General features: G+C 46.5%; 1 protein-coding gene across 1 annotated transcript in view; it reads left to right on the top strand.

Moving 5' to 3' along the window:
• Positions 1 to 21,746, top strand: part of LOC129548900 (pregnancy-associated glycoprotein-like) — a 36,196-nt gene that overhangs the window by 9,107 nt on the left and 5,343 nt on the right. Inside the window, exons 5-7 of the mRNA XM_088832265.1 lie at positions 19,879 to 19,995; positions 20,097 to 20,216; positions 21,425 to 21,624. Coding sequence (XP_088688391.1) covers positions 19,879 to 19,995; positions 20,097 to 20,216; positions 21,425 to 21,624 — 437 coding nt within the window. The remainder of the gene's footprint in view (positions 1 to 19,878; positions 19,996 to 20,096; positions 20,217 to 21,424; positions 21,625 to 21,746) is intronic.

Here is a 21,746-nt window from a genome sequence, read left to right as displayed (position 1 = left end):
GTTGTAAAGGACTGGTTTCTTAGCAGTTTCCGCGTGTCGCTAGGGGAGCACAAGATGTTACCATGGCAACTTGCCCAGTTCAATCTCCGAGATTATATGGAATGGATTCAATTTTGCCCTTCAGGTCAAAAACACCTGCGGTTGCCATAGAAACTTTTCTAACCCTGCTGTTTAATGAGGAAATATGTATTGATCTGATAGAGCTTTCTTTTCCCAGGATGATTCAAGTCATGCAATCAAGTAACTGGACATCCACTCACTAACTTAAAACAGGACTTGACCAAAGAAAACGAACCATCATGCACATCTCACTTGGCCCAAAATACCATCGAATTGACCTACCCCGACCATCTGAAAAGTTGACATATACAGTCAGGAAGGAAGACTTTCTTAGGTTTCTTTCTTTCCAAGGAATTTCTGGAGTTGGGATTGGGGTTGGGGATGCCGCCACAGCTCCCAGTGCTAAATAGTTAATACAATGTGAAAAGTGGAGGAAAGATTTCAGCTTGAGAGTATTCTGGATTTAAATCCGTTTGACTTTTTACTAGTTATATGACATAGGCAAACTGTTCAGCCTGCTAATTCTATTCTTCTTGATAAAGTGGGACTAACTCTATCCACTTTGTGGGGCAGTTGTAAGAATTTAACAAGAAATAAACTTAAAAGCTTCTGGAGGTGCTAGGAAAAGCACCAGGCCAGAGCTACATAGCATTAACTCATACATTCTAACACCTTTTTAAAACTGCTTGTTGTAAAATGTTGCCTGACAACCCTGCCAGGCTCCCAGCTAGACTTGTTGAGGAGAATTCTGAAAGTACAAGTCCCAGAGGACAACAAGGGATGTGACTTTCTGAAACACACTCCAGACCAATCTTAGCAAATGTCCACAAACATAAGTGGGCCCATACATCTAGGGGGATGTACAGTCTTTCAGGACAGGGCTTTTGGAAGGAAATTATCATCTGCACATTAGTATTTACACAACAGGATACTCCTCAGGTCCCTGAATAACTGCATCTGACTCCTCTTTTCCCAGAGGAAGGTCCCAAATGAGAAGACCAGGGATGATGAGCTGTTTATTGTGCCAAGTGCAAGGGGGCACCCTTATCACCTTTTCCTCTCCAAGCCTGATTCCCCTCCTGATCTCCACTTCCAGCAGCCTTCCACTCTCACTTCTCCCCTCTAGGCCATCTCCCTCGCCTCCGATGGCCTCCTCCAGGTTTGATCTAGTCCTTGGCCCAGTGTCTTTTAGGTGCACCCATCCCTGCCCTTCCAAGCCCACGCTCCAGTGGGTCAGGCACCTCCGCGTTGTTTTAAACACTGCTTCCAGCTCCTCCAACCTTCCCTGAAGCTCGCCATGCCTCCCTCCTTCCCATCCTCCCTTCCTCTTGTGTTTATCTCCCCCGACTCTCCAGCTGAGAGGAGTCGAAGCACAGCCTGCGGTGCTCAGCCCTTGAGTCACGTACAACTCTTTGCAGCCCCATAGACTGTAGCCCAGGAGGCTCTTCTGCCCAAGAAACTTTCCAGGCAAGAATAATGGAGTGGGTTGTCATTTCCTTCTCCAGGGAATCTTCCCCACACAGGGGAATGCGTCTCCTACATTGGCAGGGGAATTCTTTACCACTGACGCCACCTGGGAAGCCCAAGCACATATTGACACGCTGTCTGAACATGAATCTTCATCCTCTTTTCCCACGTTCCTGCCGTGCCCACTCCTGTCGCTTTCCCAAACTTTTTCAACTCCCACCAGCGCTCAGGATACATCTCAGAGGCCATGTTCTGTGGGAAGGGGGAGGGCGTGAGCCCTACTCTCCCAGCTCAGTCTTTCCCTGGACTTCAGTGGGGATCCTGAGGCACCATTAAAGAAGGCAGTTGTAAAACCACTACCCTAACTGCTCACCTCTACTGACCCAACTCCCCGCCCCGCCCACGACTGCTACCCAAGCTCCCCTCCTCCAACTGCGATGCCTCACCGCCAGGGCTCGGAGGGAGCGACGGAGGGCTCTGCATAGTGAGTGACCATCTGTGAGTGGTTCTCACAGAGCACGCGGGAGGGCAGGAGGAGTCTTTGGGAGAGGAAGCAAGGAAGGGCAGAGGCAGCTTACTTAATCTCTCCGTACCTTGGTCTTTCACAGGGGGTTTATAAGGCCAGCGAAGACTAACGCCCTGCTCTCCGGCCCGGGTCAATAAAGGGTCATGATTCTCTTCACCATGGCTGAGTTCCCACACTTGGACCATTTCTACCTCTGCAATTCAAGCCCTTCCCATGTGGATACTAAGGAGAGAAAACTTCTGATTCCTCCAGAGACCACATCAGTCAACAGAACAACCGAACTAAGATGGCTGGATGGAACTGGGCTCTAGGCTTCAATCATGGCTCCGCCTGCTGATGCAAGAGACTTGGGTTCAATCCCTGATCTGGGAATAGCCTACATCCCCCAGAGCAACTAGGCACATGTGCCCTAACTACTGAGCCTGTGCTCTAGAGCCCCGAAGCTGCAAATACTGAAACCACGTGCCCTAGAGCCTAAGCGCCACAAAAGCAGAACTCATTGCAATGAGAGAGGCCTGCTCACCGCAAACAGAGGGAAGCCCGAACAGCAGTGAAAGCCCAGCACAGTCACAAATAAATAAATGAATACATTTAAAAATGAATTATTTTTAAAAGATAGCTGTTATGTAGAAAAATAACATTCAGCTTCAATCACTATGATGGCCAAGAAACAAGTCATTTAACAAGGAGCGCTTCCTGAAGCTTCCAGACAGTAAAACACAGCCCAGACACAAGAAGCATCTTGCTTGTCTGTCTCCTGGCTCTGACTTGAAAACCATCCTGAGAGACTTCACATCAAACTTCTATTTGTTACTTCTCCATCCCAACCATGGAGATGGCTCAGAAAGTATCTCGCTCTGTCGCTGGCAGACCTCCACCCCACCCCACACTTCTCATCTGCAAATTAAGTTTAGCAAACAGGTTCAACTTCCTTCAGGAAAGATCAGGATGAAGGTCGTGCCAAAGACACACTCAGGACAAAAAGCAGGAGTCTGTATAGGGTCGTGCTACTGTGTCTGTTCAAAGTCCAGCGTCATGGGACTTGTTCTTCTGACAGATCTGGGGCCATCCTAGGCTGATATAGAGTGCAGGATCGCCAGATCCTATCCCTGCCAGCCGTGTCTGACCCTACCAACAGCTGAGGCAGGCAGGTGTGCTGAGGGCAAGAGTGTAGTCACAGAAAAAGAGAAGCCAGGTCAGAGCCTTCTCAGATCTACTCTTAACTCAGGCGGGAATCTGCAGAGGCCATCAGGACACGGGTAAGAGGTTACAGTGCTGGCTCGGTGCTGCAGTGGACTCTGGACTCATTTCCATCCTGGTGTAGATGTCCACTGCAAGTCAGGCTCTCCAGCCCACACAGTTTTAGCAGACTCAGTTCTCTCCTGCCCTCTTCCACATCCCCCAGTAAAACCAGAGAACACACTCAGTCAGAGCTCTAACACCCTGCTAAAAACTGTTCTTAAAAGAAACCCAGTGTTTCGTATCACATTCAAAATCGTGTGCTCCTAACCTTGGCATTCAAGAACCTGCGCCAGCAGACCCTGAGCCTTCTCTTCTAGCTGTATCTCCCTCCACTCCAACCGGGACTGTGAACTCCACCTGACTCTCTGTTGTACCTATTCCCAGATCAAACAACATGCTTTCCATATCCAGCCATATTCTGCATTGATAAATATAAATACAGCGGGGATCTTGCCCTGCCTTTGCTCATACTGTTCCCTTCACCTGGCCTGGAATTTCCCCCTACACATTACCCAGCTAGTAAATGCCTACCTATCCTTCACTGTCAGGTATCTGGGAAGTGTCCCTTGCTCCTTCTCCTAAAGACTTCATCCAATCCTCCCTTGGTGCTTTTACCGTACAATGTAGCAATTCCTATGCAGGAATCAGCATGTTTCTCCACCAAGACTGGGAGTTCCCCAGGGGCCCAGCACATGACTCACTCATCTGCTCCCCTGCACTGAGATCAGTGCCTACCATGAATGAGGTTCTCAGTGAGTGCTCACTGCAGGAGTACCTCCGTGTTTCAGCAAACTTAGAGGAATAGCAAGAAGAATTACTCTCCTGCTTCAAACAACTTCCACATAGAAATAATAAACAAATCAATAGTTTTCAGACATTAGCCATCAGGCAGCAGAGGGTGGATTTCTGAGAGGGGCAAGCAAAGGAAGTGAGCTCTACAACTGACCCAACTCTAGACAGAGTTTCCAAGCCATGGCACAAGGAGGGGTATCCAGCTCAAGCCCAGCAGTCTCCCCAAGTTGGGAAGAGAAAGCTGAGACTCTAGGTACCCAGAGTTCACAGGAGAAAACTATTCAGAGACAACTCTGGAAATCTGCAGGAGTTGGCTCTCCAGTTTCCAGCTAAGTGTTCATAGTGCTGGTCGGGAAAGAGGGAACAATCCTTGAGCCTCAAATCGAGCAGAGACTAATTTGAGTCCCCACCAACCAGAGTGGAAATGCTTCATAATTCACAGGGCGTCAGGAGGGCTCTGAATAGGGTACTGCCTTGGTAGTGGGGGAAACTAACCCTGGTCGAAAAGTTGGTCTTCTCTCAGCTAACAATGCTGAACAGTGAGCCTTCAAAAAATCAAACCATTTCCAAGAAATTAACAGTGTCCTGAAAGAGTGTCAGGAATATTTATAAAAATTAAAAAAAATATTCAGCACCCAACAGCATAAAACTCCCAACATCCAACATCCAATCAAAAGTTTCCATACATACAAAGAGGCAAGCATATATGATCCATAATGAGGGGATAAATCAATCAGTAGAAGCACACTCAAAAATATAGCTAACAGAATTAGCATGTAAAGACAATAAAATGGTAGCTAAAACCATATTCCATACATTCAAGAAGCTAAAGAAGATTGAACATTTCAATTGTGGACATTGAAAATATAAAAGAGACCTGAACCAAAATTCTAGCATTGAAAACTACAGATGTCTGATATCAAAAGTATACGGGGTGGAAATAGAGCATATTAGACACTACAGAAGAATAGGTCAGGAAACATGAAGAAACAGTAAAAGAAGCTATGCAAAGCAAACCACAAATTAAAAAAAAAAACTAGGGGAAAAATTAATTGACAAACAGAGTTTTGAAACAACTTTAAGAATACTATAAGTAACTTAATATTAAAGAAGTGAGAGAGAAGTGAGTACAGAAAATTCCTGAAGAATAACTAGCTGAAATTTTTCCAAATTTGATGAAAATCTTAAGCACACATTCAATGGACTGTATAGTCCATGGGGTCGCAAAGAGTCTAACATGATTGAGCGAATTTCACTTCACTTGAAGCACACAGATACAAAACCGAATTAACACAAACACGAGAACGATGAGAACTACACCAAGGCACACCATAAATAAATCATTTAAAGCAAGTAATAATAAAAACAGCCAGAAAAGAAAAGACACATAAGTGTAGAAGAACCAAAATAAGAGTGACAGGAGATTACTCGTTAATACAGCGTAAGCCACCAGACACTGAAACCGTACCTTAGAAGGTTCAACTTCAGCGTGCCTCAGTTCCAATCCCTGGTTTGTCACTAAATTCCTTTGGTCTACAGTAACCTTGTCCATGTCCCTTCTGCTCTCTTGGCCTTGATTTCTCATCTGCAAAGCCAGAGATGAAGTCAGATGATTCCTCAAATCGACATGACCTTGAGGCAGCTCCCAAGTCCTGAACAAGCTCCTCACACACAGCATGTGAAACAGGTAAGAATCTGAATCCAAAAAACCTGATTAACTTTGCCAACTAAAATTGTTCCTCACCATCTGGCACTGCAAAGATGGACTCACTAGCCACTGACATCACTTATTTTCAACACAGCCTGCAAGGACTTCCGGGCCGAGGTCGAGAATGAGGCGCTCATTGCTCTAGGGAAACTGGCAGAGTATTCTGGTGTCAAAAGGAAAATGAAGGGGTGGGAGTGTCCATTCATATATTATGGTGTCACCATAACCCCAGCTTTCCCATCCTCATGGGGTCATACCAGTGCTCTCGGTGTCTGGGCAGGTCACAGAGGTGCCCCTCCCAAGGCCCAGATGGAGCAAGGGTCAGTCCTAGGAGGCCACTCCTTTTCCTATGAAGGCCACATGCTCAGTGATCAGATGACAGCATCCAGTGACATCTGGTCCAAAGTTCTGCCCCTTCCTGCTGACCTGACAAGAGAACCGGTCAAGCCGTGGACCTCCTCTCTTTCCCCAGAGAGAATGTCCTCCTCCTTTCATTCAGGAACTTTCTTCTTCGCCTACCTCCTCTTTTAACTTCATTGACAGCCTTTGAAACACAAGCAAGCACGGGAGCTGGGAGCTTTCTTCAATGTGGTTATGAAGTGAAGTGAAAGTCGCTCAGTCGTGTCCAACTCTTTGCGACCCTGTGGACTCTACAATCCATGGAATTCTTCAGGCCAGAAGACTGAAGTGGATAGCCTTTCCCTTCTCCAGGGGATCTTCCCAACCCAGGGATTGAACCCAGGTCTCCCGCATTGCAGGAGGATTCTTTACCAGCTGAGCCACAAGGAAAGTCCAAGGTAGTTACAGAATACCCCAAAACTTGTGTTTACCATCCACCCCTAACTTAGAGTATTACCTTTTCATTCCTTCCCTGGGATCTGGGAGTAGGAAGGAAATCAACATTTTCAAATATCTCACGAATTCCAAGATGCTTGACCAACAGTTTGAATGGCAATGGTAAGTTAACAACAGAAGTCATTGCCAAGTTCCAGTTCAGTCTGACTTCCTCCCATTTAGCCTTTGTCCTCATTCTTCCCTGAAAATTCACCATAGAGTAAATGAAGTCCTTTTTTGTGAAAAGATTTTAGAGACTTGAAGATTGGTCCTTACGCCCCTACCAAAGTCTTGATTCTCCAGTGTAAACAACCCTCCAAAATATCTGCCCACATTCGCATGTTCTAATGAATTGGAGGGTTGGAAGCAAGTGGCCGTGACCTTCACTAAGTATCCAAAGGCTTCCCCACCCTGTTTCTGCAGCTTCTTGGTTCTTTTAATGTACATCCTTCCTCTTAACATCGTTCATCCCTTCCATTCGCTGCTGTCCCACCTTCACTTTCATTCTTCTCCTCCATTCGTGCACCCTCACATCTCACTAACCTACTCAAAGATCCTCACGGACCACAGAACAAATCCCACATGCGTGAAGTCAGGCTTGACCATCAAGCCCTCCCCACACCACCCTGGGAGGTGGTATTGGTTCCCATTTTCTACATGTTCCTGTGTATCATTAGTGCTGCTGCCCAGATTTTCAAGCCTTCATCCTAAATTCATACTGGATTACAGTTTCAACTCCCACAGCGTTCTCTGTGGCCCCATAGCTTGTTTACAGCAACTTTATGCAAGTAGCAGTGACAAAGGTCAGTCACTTCGGTTCAGTCGCTCAGTCGTGTCCGACTCCTTGTGACCCCATGAATCACAGCATGCCAGGCCTCCCTGTCCATCACCAGCTCGTGGAGTTCACTCAAACTCATGTCCATCAAGTTGGTGATGCCATCCAGCCATCTCATTCTCTGTTGTCCCCTTCTCCTCCAGCCCTCAATCCCTCCCAGCATCAGAGTCTTTTCCAGTGAGTCAACTCTTCGCATCAGGTGGCCAAAGTATTGGGGTTTCAACTTTAGCATCAGTCCTTCCAATGAACACCCAGGACTGATCTCCTTTAGAATGTAACTCCTGGCAAACGCTTTGATAGTGTTCACTGGGCAGGGTCGGGGTGGGGGGGTGGGGGGGGCGGGGAAGCATAACCTAAAATCTGACAATTCTGTTTTATTTGGAAATTTTTCTGAAGACTTCAAGCCTGGAGGCAGCCTCTCAGATCGCTCTAAGGGATTGATTTATCTGAAGGGGTAAAGGAGGAGGCAGAATATATAGACGTTATTGCAACAAAAATCAGATAGTCAGAACATCAAAATATTACTATTCATTAAAAAGAAGTCAAATATCTCAAGTTAAGGAATGTTAGCATTTTTCAAAGTGTGGGAAGATACAAGAGCCTGGGCCCACTGAAATCATTCTTTTAATATGCACCTTAGCTATCTAGGGTGTATGTATTGACTTTCTCTCATCCTGAACTTCTAGACACACAGAGATGGGAGGCAGTGGCTTCAGGAGTTGAGGGCTAGATGGAGGGCATCCTTTAGACATCCTGAATTCTTTCTGGACTGACCACTGGGGGCAGATGTAACATGATCTCTGGATGGCTGTAACAGCCTTTGTTCACTGATACGGCAGGCCACACTTCATTCACAATCGTCACTACGTGCATTGACACATGCCCTTCCCCTCGCCACAGCAACCAGGGACACTGCAGATGGTGACGCCTCCATCAGCCCTCATCCCCAGGAGAAAAATTTCCAATCAGAGCCCCCCACAGCTTGTGATAGACAGAGATTTCTCTTTGGGGGACCCAACTTGTGGCATGCAGAATCTTAGTTCCACAACCAGAATTGAACTCATTTCCCCTGCTGTGAAAGTACAGAGTCTTAACCACTGGATAGTCAGGGAAGTCCCACGTTGTTATTTTTAAATGATGCATTGCTTGTACTGCCCATGCTGCTCAGACTGTTTGATATAATGTATCCCTTAGGGCTAAGTTTTCAGCTGAATGACAATCCCTGGAGTCCTGTACGATTCCAGTAACTCCGCGTTTGGTAGGCACTCCCTCCTCCCTATACTCCTTCAGCAATGCCCTTTATCCTTGGAGATGCAGTTCAGTTGCCATCTCCACCAAGAAGCCTTCCTAAATTTCCACACAAGACATTAGGCACCTTTTTCAGATGACACTGGGAGCGTGTCTCCATTATAGTCTGGTCACATTTCATTTCTGATATTTGGATTGTCATCATAAGCTGGCATTCTAAACAGTCAAGCTCCAGAGGGGACTGACTCATGGGAAAAGAGTCATGAACTAGGCTTCAGGCCACCTTCCTCCTGGGCCCAGCTTACTTGTTCTGGACACAGTCCCCACCTTCCCTGCACTCCAGGCTCTCAACTCGATGAGCATTTTCCATGCTAGCCTTTGAACACCTTGAAGAAGTATTCACTGAAAGGATGAATACTTCCTAAGAGAAAAGATCATTTCTCAGTTTTCCTCCACCTCTCATACTCTTGTGTCCTCTGTCTCAATTCATGTTCCCCCAAGCCCACGACTAAGGAGAAGCTGGAATTAGCAGTCAGACAGGCACGGATTCAAATCTTGGCTCCATCACATGCAGACCCTATGGCCTCCAGGGACATGCTCGCTCCATCTCAACCTCAGTTTCATCATCTATGACTGGGGACAATCTCAGGCCCTCAAGGTGCCCTTGAAAAACAAACAGAGAATCGCATGCAGTGTCTATGGTCTATTTGAATGGATCAGGCTCTGGGCTAGAAGACCAGAGTGGCCAGGGAAAGTCTTTCTGGGGTGGAGACATTTGAGATGGTGCTGAATGTTGAAAAAGAACCACCCATGCAAAGAGCTGGGAGGTCATTGCAGACCCAGAAATAAAAACTAAAAAGGCCCAAGGTAACCAAGCGTAATAAATGGCTACTTTTCCACCTCCAATCTTCCTTCTGTGTTTGCCCACAGGTCACCCACCATGACCTTATGACATACTTCATTTGTGAGATACCAACAATGAGCCATCTCATCCTCCCCAGAAGGGAGACGCAGGGGCTGTCACAGAGCTGAGTCAGCTCTCAGCCTTGGGGCCACGTAGACAAGCTGGTTATCACCAGGCACATTAGGGGAAGAGGCAGCACTGGTGGCTGTTACCCTCTCCGTGTGCGTGTCCTCTGCCCTTTAACCCACAGGGAACTGATAGAGTCAAGAGACAAGTAAAGGCTGTTGTCTCATCTTCCCCTGTGTGATCACAAGGCCCCCTGACCATGCAGCTCTCTGGGCAAAATCTCTTTCCTCTATTCCTTCACCAAAGGTGGCCTGAGACCAGCATCCAGCCCCTGACCCTGAAGCCTGGTGGCTGGAGCTCAACTCACAGCCAGCTGGGACCCAGGGAAGCCCAGCCTTGTCCTTTGTGTCTGTCCTTTTCTTCCAACCAGATCCATAAAGCAAAGTTCCCAAAGAACATGGCTGGTTGCATCCCCCTCTCAAGACTTTCACAGCTCCAAAATCTTTTTTGAACGCCAAAGAGGGAACACATCCCTGGCATCCAGGCTTGTCTCAGCCTCAAACCTCACTCAGCCAGGGGTTCCCCAAGGAAACAGTAAGATGCTGCATCGAAGTTGCCAGAGAGTTGAGCAGAAAATGCTCCTCACTATGAATACAGGTCCATGTGACCCAGTCTCCCAAGGGTCTGTGTTGTGTGAATGAGGATCAGGAGTGAGTCAGTCACCACCTGCATGACAGCCTCCTGGGGCCACTCCAGCTGGGGCTGCCCCCACTGTGCCTGGAACCCAGCAGAGCCAGCTCCCAATATTGCTTTCTTGCTGCTACAGTAAGGCAGTTCTGCTGACAGAATTAGAGCGAGACTTGAGGGGCAAGGGGAAAGGACTTCCACCCTGGCGCCTGCAGACCTCTGAGAGCTGCCCAGCAATGGATGCAACTGAGCTTCCTCTGATCTTTCCTTTCCCAGAGATCTCCTAGCCTGAGAACCAGAGGTCCTGGGTCCCAGGTCTTCACTAACTTACCTGAAGCATTAGGGTGAGTCATACACCCCAAGGTTCAGTTTTCCATCTCTTGGATGAGGGAGGCTGGATCTGCTCCAGAACACTTGTTCCAGACTGAAGTTCAGTGTCAATCAGTGGACAAGAGGCTCAGAGGTGTGTGTTGCTGAGGATGCTGAGGTTGCCTCTGGTGGTCAGGGTGCCATGGCCCTCTGTCAGTGTCTGGTGATGAAGGACTCAGAACAGGGAGTGGCAGACCAGTTGGTACACAGCTGCTGTGAGCCAGAGGATCTTAAGGCCTTAACCCACTGAAACTGTCCACCACTCGGGTTCTGTGGGATGAGATCAGGTAGTTACAAGACAGAAGTCACCAACTGGGAAGGTTGTAGATTCCTCAGCAGAAACCCAAGATAGACTGATGAATCACCTCTCATAAAGGAACTCTGGATACAACACATTTAGATATATTACTAAATATTTTCAATGCTTTGGATGACCTGCCATGTTACTGTTCAACTTGGGATGATGCCCACCGTTAGAGTGGAATCAAAGGGCCCTGGGGGAGGCTATCCCTCTCCCCAGGACTCATTAACAGTGAGTACAGCTCTATCCCCTCCATATCCAGAGCAGGAATTCAAGCAGGAAGGATGTGACCTCCAGTAAGCTTAACCTGAAGACCCAAGTGGGTCTGGCCTCTGGTAGGCACCATTCTTTGCCCAGTGCTTCCTCCTTCCTAAGCCCTGAGCAAGCTGCCAACCTCTTGGTGACTGGGTTGTGAACTCCGCGACCTTTTCCTTCCAAATATCCCTACAGCCCGACTAGTGGTTCCCTCCATACTCAGACCCTACCCCTCACCTGCAGATGACACTAAAGAAGAGAAAACCAGGGAAGAGGATGCCCAGTTCACTCTTTTTAAAAATGTCCACATTCCTTCTACCTTCAGGTACTCATCTGACTCATCAGAGTCTCCGGCTGGATGACTAAGCAGCTGAGCAGTGGGGATGGGAATGGGGAGGTGGGGTGGCCGGGGGTTGTCTGGAGTCGGGGGTGGTGATCAGATGACAGGAAATGAGCTGAAGTAGTGAGCTCCCGAGTCTCCAACCACTTAACCAGTGGGGGGCCTGCCAGAGTCTGCTTTTCTTGAACCCCACAGGTTATCACTAAAGACAGAAACTTCAAAATGGACAATTTGTAAACTTCTTTATACAAAAGGATTTTAAACAGAACAAAAATGAAGAAAGCTGTATGTCATCACTCAGCATCAAGAACTATAACACTTCACTCTAAGTCTGCCGTAGACTGGAGGCTGCAACTCCAAGATCAAGGTGTCAGCCAGTTGGGTCCCTAGTGGGGCCCCTCTACTTGGCCGGCACACAGTTATCTTGCTGTGTCCCCACAGGTGGTGGGGGAGGGAGGAAAGAATGGAGGGAGAGGGAGAATGAGAGAGGGGAGCAGAGCGAGAGAGAGGGGAAGCTCTCAGGTGGCTCTTCTGTAGGCCCTAATCCCACCAGGAGGACCCCACCCCCAAGACCCCATCTCAAGATAATTACCTCACAAAGGCCTTGCCTCCTAATACCGTCATGTGGGGAGTCATGAATTCAACATTTGAATTTGGAAGTCAACACAGTTCAATCCACAGCAACTACTCAAATCTCTTTTTCTAATTCAAGACTCTCATTTATAATTACTTTTTATTATTTACTCATTTTTGATGATGTATTTTGAGAGGTTACCATTTCACAAAATATACATAACCAGAATGCTATTTTGTTCCAAATAAAGTTAACAGCTAATATCCAGTCTATGCTAAAAATTTCCTAATCTCCAGAAAACAAATGTATTTTTAAAAATTTACTAATTCGAATCAGGATCTAGAGAATGCACACATAGGTTGTGTTTGGTTGTTCTCTTTTAAGACTTTAGATAAATGTATCCCCCCACATTTTAATGCCATTTATACATTGAAAACATGGAAGGTGGGGTGGTTTATCTTATAGAGTGTCCTAAGTATTGGGTTTAGAGCAGGGATCCACAACCACCAGGCCATGGACAGGTCCTGGCCCTTGGGCTATTAGGAGCTGGGCTGCGCAGCAGGAGGTGAGCAGCAGGCAGACCAGTGAAGTTTCATCTGTATTTATGGTCACTCCCCATTGCTCTCCAACCACCTCTAGATGGGACAGTCTATTTCCAGGAAAACAAACTCAGGGCGACCACTGATTCCTCATGAAGGTGAGTTATATAATTTTAATTATATATCACAATGTAATAATAATAAAGTGCCTAATAATTGCAGTGCACTTGAATCATCCTAAAACCATCTACCCCACCCTGGTCTGTGGTAAAATTGTGTTCTAAACAAGTCCCGGTGCCGAAAAGGATGGGGACCCCTGACTTAGAGGATTCCTTCTCTGCTCCTTTCTCTGCATATTTATCCTGAAAACTGGTAGCTCGATATAGACTTGAGTGCAAACATTTTTATTGGATAATTTCATATACTGTGAAAGTCGCTCAGTCGTGTCCGATTCTTCGCAACCCCGTGAACTATACCACCCATGGCATTCTCCAGGCCAGAATACTGGAGTGGGTAGCCTTTCCCTTTTCCAGGGGAGCTTCCCAACCCAAGGAGCAAACACAGGTCTCCTGCATTGCAGGCGGATTCTTTACCAGCTGAGCCACAAGAGTCAGTTCCATGTATTTCTTATGGCATCACTTCAAGAGGCTCATAATTTCTAGTTGCCCCACTTGGACAGAGGCTGAGATGCAGTGGGTTCTGATGTTGACAACCTCGTGAATCCATTATAAACTTCCCCTTCAATCTTTCGTCATAGACAGGGAGGCCTGGCGTGCTGTGATTCATGGGGTCGCGGAGAGTCGGACACGATTGAGCGACTGAACTGAACTGAACTGAACTGATGATCTTAGCCAAGATCCATTCTTTCAAGAGGATGTTGAAAAACAATGGTTTTCTACCACTCCTTCTGAATTTAATTCCTGGAATTATTCAATTAAAAACAACATTCCTTCAACTCTTTGTAGTTACATTAATATGCTACCTACAAACAAAAATAGTGTAAATATTGATGATTATTTTCCTTTCTCAATGCTCAGAATGGTGAGTTGGTGCCTTAGCAATTTATCACAGTGACAAATTAGATGCTGTCTATTAGCATTTGAAGCTCCTGACTTATTTTATATTTAATTTCTTTCAATCGATTTTGTATGATGCTAAAACTGCCCCACTTTTGGCCTTTTCATACAGATTCCTAAAGATTTTGTCCAGTTCTTGCTGATCTTTGAAGTCCCTCAACATTCTAGCCCTTCAGGATTCTCAGGCTTATCTTCTGCATTTCTTTGCCCAGTCCTGAAATCAGCCATCTGTTCAAGAATCTATGGATCCTCTGGTGGTCAATGGTATTTAGAAGACACCAGTTAGGCCTCAGGATAGTCACTGATGCCAAATTTCCACTGTTTCTATGCTTTTCGGTGGTCAGAGCCAGGAAGTACAGATTTTCTTTAAAAAAAAAAAAAAAGGAAAATAATGAAATGGTACAAAATTACGCTTTCAAGTTTTAAGACTTCAAGGTTTCACTTAGGCTTTTTGTTTGTTTGTTTTATACTTATGCCTCTTTTCTCTATCCACTGAAAGTCTTACTTCAAAACACCACTAGCACTGGTTATACCTCGCTTTAACCTGTAACATAACATACTTTCACAAAAACGGAAGTGATATCACCAACAATAAGTTGTTGGATAGAGTTTTAGATTTCTCTGCTATTTTGTTTTCCATTTCTTGCAGGGGGGGTTGTTCGTTCATTTGTCTTTATTTTTAGAAGATATTCCACTCCAAATGTAGAGATAAAATTCTGCATTTTAAAGCCACTTAAAAAATGCTTTCTTCAGTGCAGTTATGTCACCAGCTTAATACAATAAGGCTCGTTTCTCTTAGATTGTTCTCCATTTCCACACATGGGTATTGATGTATTTATTGATTCTGTAACACATTGCCACGTTTGCAAAATCAGACTATAAAACAAGAACAGTCTCACTTCCATCTCTGCCCCTCATCCATGCGTTAAATCTTTCAGTAGTTTTTGACTTTCATTCAACTCTTTCTTATTGAAAATAGGCATATATGTGTTGTGAAAGGAACAAACTATAAACACTTTTCTGGTTTCTCTTTCTTAAAAAACTAAACAGTGTACCCTAAAGATCTCACTATTCCACTCCTCTCTCACCACTTAATACCCAAGTGTTGGGACGCCCTGAGCCTCATTGCACACTCCCCCATGGATGGTCACTGCAAGTCTGGTTTTATTTTTTGCTTTACTAACAGTGTTGTAGTGAATGGCTCCATGCGTACAACTTTTTATTTTTGCTTGTGTATCTTTGGAATTTGAGTTTCAACAAGCTCTGGGAGATGGTGAAGGACAGGGAAGCCTGACATGTTGCAGTCCATAGGGTCGCAAAGAGTCAGACACGACTGAGAGACTGAACAACAGCAAGTCTTTGGGGTAGATCCCCAGAAGTAGAATTGCTGAGTTAAAGGGCATATGTGTGTGTCATTTGTTAGATGCTGTCATATCCCCTCTGTTTGGATTGAACCACCAAAACGGAGTCTTAACAATGTGCAAAAATGAGGGTTAAGACACAGTGCCCCATCTATACACACCTGGTGACCAGGGAGACTCCTGTTGTTGTACCCAGGGGACAAGCCTGGATAAACCTCATGGAGGAACACCCAGACCCTAGGATTCCTGGAAGGAGCCGTAAAACATTGTTTTCACTTTGGCTGGGATAACCATTCAATAGGTAACCCTATTCATCTCAGGCTGAGTGGGAGTTATGAGTTGTTGCTGTGTTTGTGGTTTTTTTTTTTTTTTTGGTCTTTGATTGATAATACACTTCAGAACTACCTCTTTCTATGTTTGGTTTGGCAGACAAAATGTTTCAAATCATGGAGTCTATGGAGATCAATCCTGGGTGTTCATTGGAAGGACTGATGCTAAAGCTGAAACTCCAATACTTTGGCCACCTCATGCCACGAGTTGACTCACTGGAAAAGATTCTGTTGCTGGGAAAGGTTGGGGGCGGGAGGAGAAGGGGACGACCGAGAATGAGATGGCTGGATGGCATCACCAACTCTGTAGACATGAGTTTGAGTGAACTCCGGGAGTTGGTGATGGACAGGGAGGCCTGGCGTGCTGTGATTCATGGGGTCGCGGAGAGTCAGACATGACCGAGCGACTGAACTGAACTGAACTGAACTGAATGGGGAATTATATCAGAATTCTACCCATTTGTCAAATGAACATTGTTAAATTCATTGGTTTGTTTGACCCTGCTATTTTTCTTCACCAATGGAAGGAAAATTAACATGATTAAAACACATTCAGTCGCTTTAATCAACCAACTGGAATCCTGTCTCGGACCCCTCTCTGCTCCCACCTCTGATCCAGAAATAAAATCCTGTACAGCCTGAAGGCTGAATCCAGCCCAGAGTTGTTGGAGATTTGATTCTCACTATGTTTTGTGTGTGTGTGTGATTTTAAAGAAAAGAAAAAATTATGGCTAGCATTTAAAATCAGAGGACTGTACATCAATATCCAGACTTCTGGCTTCTCTCTTAAACTGGGCCAGTCAGCCTGCTTTCCAGCATGGCAGCTGCTGCTTAGAGTTGAGAGGCTGCCCCCTGTGGTGGGGCCTGTGCTGCCCTGTGTCCAGGGTGTTCGCCCAGCCCTTCCATTGATTTCTCTCGCTCCTGGACTACAAGTTTGTGAGAACTGCCCTAGACCTCTAGACAGTTCTGAAGATAAGGACCAACCATGTCTTACATGACTTTGACTTTCCAGCGTCTTACCCAGTCCCCAGCTCACAGGGCTCTCCTTATATATTTGTTGGCTGATATAAAGTATCTTGTAGATGCCTGCATCACATTTCTTCCAATACTGAAACTGTGCAGTTGTAATACAGCTCTAGTCTAGATCTTTGACATAGACGGGCATCAAAGGTGCCCCTGACCTGTGCCATCTGTCCCAATATCTAAAGTCATTCACATGTCACTGAGCTGCCCGTAAAGCCATCACTTTCCTACATGACCTCTTTTCCTCCCACCAATCTCCTCTCCAACTGAGGACATCAATGCACATCTCCTGAAGTTGCCAAGAAGACCATATCAGGTCACAAATATCTAGCACTTATCAATAAGTCCTAGCATGTACTTTTATCACATTATCAATAATGTTTTGTCTCCAAGTTGACAACAGTCTCCCCATTCTTACTTTGGTTTCTCAGCCAAGCCTCAAGGAAGAGATTACAGTAGAAAGCTCTGTATTCTGAGAATTTTCCAAGTCCAAACCTCACAGACACTGATGGAGGTAAAGATTTTATGGAGAGGTTAGTATTCCTTATCAGATCCATTAGTGGCCTAAAGGGGACAATTAGGTCAGATCAGGGCATACATAACTAGGAGCTCCTGGTCACCACTGCATGCTCAGGACCCGATCTTCCCTGAGTACTTGGAGCCAGGAAAGAAGCATGAAGTGGCTTGGGCTTCTCAGGCTGGTGGCCCTCTCAGAGTGTGTAGTCATGTAAGTATATGGACTATAAGTGGCATCATCTGTCTGTCTGGGTGTTTTTTTTTTTCTTCTCACCCTCTTATTACTCCACTGATCAGGGTTTGAAGGGAATATAATCATTCCCTGACAAACTTAAAGTTCAGATCTCACTTATTGATAAGAAGCTTGCCATGGGCACTAGGAGCCTAAAGTTCTTGGGGTAGACTTGCAGAATTGCACAACTCTGGGAGTGGAGTCACATCATGACCTGTATGAAAATGCACTATTGGAATTGCTCAGGGCACAACCTGTGCAACTGCAGGTGTCCTGTGGAAGAGCACTTCTCTGGCATTTGCTTCCAGGTCTCTCTGCTCTCTTCACTTCTGTGTGTATGTGTCGGTGTCTTTATCTCTGTGTGTATCTCTTTAATCTCGTCATTTCTTTGGATGTCTCTGCGTGTGGAGAACTCTCTGGTTTTTATTTTTTCTATTCTGATTCTTCCTTACTTCTCTAGCCTCTTAATTTTCCTAATTTATTCCCCATCTCCTGGCTTCCTCTCTCACCCCTCTCTTCTGCTTGAGCCCTGGAGAACTATCAGGAGGGCTACTTCTAGGCTGTTTTACCTCTAACAAGCAGTGTGACCACAGCCAACTCGCAGACTCTGTGCATTTCAAATTTTTCCTTGTAAAAAGAGGATGATAATCTCCCTTCCACTTCCCTCCCTGGGCTTCTTTGAGAAAGATACAGTGGGATGGCAACAGCAATGGTAATGGCTGACATTGTTGAGACTTCCTATATATCAGGTACATTATATCCATCTTTTCACCTAATCCCAAAACTTTCTATATGGATGTGTGTCATTCACTCAGTCGTGTCCAGCTCTTTGCGATCCCATGAACTCTAGCCCACTATTCCTCTGTCCATGGAATTCTCCAGGCAAGTATACTGGAGTGTGTTGCCATTCCCTTCCTCAAGGGATCTTCCCAACCTGAGACTGAATCTTCATCTCCTGCATCTCCTACATTGCAGGCAGATTTACCAGCTGAGCCATCAGGGAAGGTGGGGATTCTTCCATTCCACCTTTTTAACCGATGGGGAAACCAAGGCTCCAAATAGTCGTGTGGCTCACCCAAGATTACACAACAGAACCTCTATTCAACCTAGGTCTTTGCTATGGTATTTGCACAGCATTCTGATAATAAGATGATACTTGTAAAAATGTTTGAAAAATATACACTTCCATTACAATATTAGGTATGACAATCATACTGAAAGGCAGACAACTGACTGCTGCCCCTTCTTCTTTTTTCCCGATGCTTGGTGAAAGAGCCCCTCTAATGAAGATGAAGATCATGCAAGAAACTCCCAGGGAAAAAAAACTTGCTAAAAAATTTGCTGCAGGCTCACAGCCTGTCCCAGAATTCCACTTCTGGAAGGAAGTCTCACCCGCTGGCGAACTACAGGGATGTGAGTGTGTTGGGAGGATGGTGCTTCACAGTGCTCCCTGGTGGTGATCTGGCCTAGCACTGGGGCTCATCTGTAGGTCTCAAGTGGGATGTTGGGATGAGACTCCTGCAAGAGGCAGAAACACTGGGGAACAGGGACCCCATTCCTAGAGGAGGAGGCAGTCTCATCCTCAAATATTGGTCTGTGGTGACTAGGCCCAGTAATGACTGGGTGGCAGGTAAACATCCATTTCTGTGCCAAAGATATGTCATTAATTTGTGGGAGACTGTTCCTTCTGAACTAAAGGAGCCATTGAATTACAGATGAAGGGTGAGCCATGACTGATCAAAAGATAAAGCCAACTGCACATCAAGTGTGAAACCCTGGGCAGGGGAATTCGGCCTCTGCAGATCCAAGAAGGACACCAGTAAAAAGTGACTGAGCCCCAAATGCATGCAACTCCATAAAAGTCTAAGACTATGGTTATTGTTATTGATTTTTAACAAAGCAGAGTGGTGGTCTCAACTCTTCTTCAAGAATACACTGGCCAGTCTGAGAGATAGGCAAAGAGTAAATACACATCAAATGAAAGGGCCACTTAGGTGGTGTTGACAGGACATGGTCTCTGTTTAGAGGAATTAGCTCGGCCTTGAGAGTTCCTTGTACTGCAAGGAGATCCAACCAGTCATTGGAAGGACTGATGCTAAAGCTGAAACTCCAATACTTTGGCCACCTCATGCGACGAGTTGACTCACTGGAAAAGACTCTGATGCTAGGAAAGGTTGGGGGCGGGAAGAGAAGGGGACAACAGAGAATGAGATGGCTGGATGGCATCACCGACTCTGTGGACATGAGTTTGAGTGAATTCCGGGAGTTGGTGATGGACAGGGAGGCCTGGCGTGCTGTGATTCATGGGGTCGCGGAGAGTCAGACACAACTGAGCGACCGAACTGAACTGAACTGAAGGGAGGTGCTTATGCTGGGTTTTGAACAGGAGACTGTAGATCTTCTCAAATGAACACACCAGTCTGAGCAGAGGCTGTGAGTGGGATGGTTGGAAAGTGATTTCAGGAGACATGGGAAACCCAGCAGGAGGCAGTACTCCAGGAATTGGGGAGGGGGGGGCGGGGCGCGGGCGGTAGGGAGGATGGGGTGGACAGGCAGCCAGATCTGCCCTAACCACCAGCCCCTGGCCCCAGTAGGCCGCCTATGTCAGCAACATCACCATTGGAACACTGCCTCAAGAGTTCCAGGTCATCTTTGACACCAGCTCATCTGACTTGTGGGTGCCCTCAATCTATTGCCGCCATGCTGAGTGTCATGAGTACCCGCACCCCCATCCCCAGCCCATCCTGTACTCCCCCTCCCAACCTGTTCTCCATCTGGGGCACCTGGCGGACACTCATCTCCTCTGTCTGCAGATCAACACAACACCTTCAAACCTAACGAGTCCACCACCTTCCTTCCGTCAGAAAAGCTGTTCCACCGCTTCCACGGCACTGGGTGGATGATTGCAATCCTTGGCTATGACACCATTCAGGTAATGAGGAAACAGATACTGGGTCACGACTGGCCTTGGGAGTGATCGCTGCTTACATAACAGTCGCAGCACCAGCTGGCAGGGCCCGTCCGTCCTTAAGTCCCCTAGTGACTAGCCACCCACCACTCAAGACCCTGTCCCTGGGGAGACAGCGCTCCTTCTGACACAGCAACTCCTAGGATGGCTAACCCAGTGACTTTGGGTGTGGACTTGCAGCTCCTTGGTCCACGAGCAGCTCTTTAGGTTCATTTTGCTGAAAGCGGGGTGAGGAGGAGGGAAGCACTCACTTTTATCTTCTCTGACTGTGCTGGGCACTTTCATGGTAATAACTTGTTTAACCAGGCAACAACCTCACACCGCAGGTGCCATGATTAGCTCCATGATACAGGTAAGGGAACTGAGATGCAGAGAGTGAGGGCCTTGGGGAGGCCACACATGTGGTAAGCGGTAGAGCTGGGCTGGATTGTCAGGACTCAAGTACGTGTGGGGTGTTTGGGGAGAGGATGAAAGTGATCTGGGGCCCCTGGGGCAGAGCGGTGCCTCAGGTATTCAGGCAGAGAAAGCAGGGGGCCACACATGTGGGAGGGGCCTGATAAATGGGTTCTCACTCTAGGGAACCTTGAGAGTCTATTAAAAACTGTGGCCTGCCTCCCCCAAAGTACCTGAATAATTTCCCTCTCTCTCACTCTCCCTGACACACGCACACACATATACAGGGGCATCCGTCTTCAAGAACCTGTTTTCCACACGCGATTTTCATAAGAACCCTGCCACTGACATTGTATAATGGGCTTCTGTCTTCCCAGGCAGATGCAGAATCCACAATGTATTGCAATGAGTTCAGTCCATTTCTGTCATCAGATCACAGTGATGCCAAAGAGAAGGCTACTCTGCTCTCTACCCATTTTGTCCTCAGGTGGGAACAATTCAGTCCTATTCCGAGTCTTGTTTGCCCCACCTGTACAGAAGGCACGAGGCCAATTTGACTCACTTAGATGGTGTTTGCAGGACAAGCAGGTATTGTTTAGAATCCACAGCCCCACACCAATAGAACCAAAATTCCCTGCCCAACTTGGTCTAACCATCTGAGGTCCACCTAGGGCACAGCCTGGCCTCAGGTCTCTGCAGTGCTAATGGCATCTCCTCCTCAGCCCAATTCCAGCCCCACTTCCCAATCCTTCACTTGGGAACCCTCTCCTCTCTCACAGATCAGGAACCTTGTCGCTGTGAACCAGTCATTTGGCCTGAGCAGGAATCAGTTCAGCGCACCCTTGATACGAGTAACTTTTGATGGCATCCTGGGCTTGGGCTACCCCAAACTTGCCGTTCAAGGGACCATCCCCATCTTTGACAATCTGAAGAAGCAAGGAGTAATTTCTCAGTCTATCTTTGCCTTCTACTTAAGAAGGTAAGTCTGAGCTGGACAAACTCTTTTTCCAAATTAGCTGTAAGATAGTTTCAGTTGCATGAAAAATTATAGAACACCTGATCCAAAATTCTCCTGAGAGATAGTCTACCCCAGGAGAACCA

Source organism: Moschus berezovskii, chromosome 25 (genome assembly GCF_049115385.1).
Source record: "Moschus berezovskii isolate FMDL1 chromosome 25, NW_MosBer_1.0, whole genome shotgun sequence".
Classification (NCBI taxonomy): Eukaryota; Metazoa; Chordata; class Mammalia; order Artiodactyla; family Moschidae; genus Moschus; species Moschus berezovskii.
This window is presented reverse-complemented; position numbering and strand designations above follow the sequence as displayed.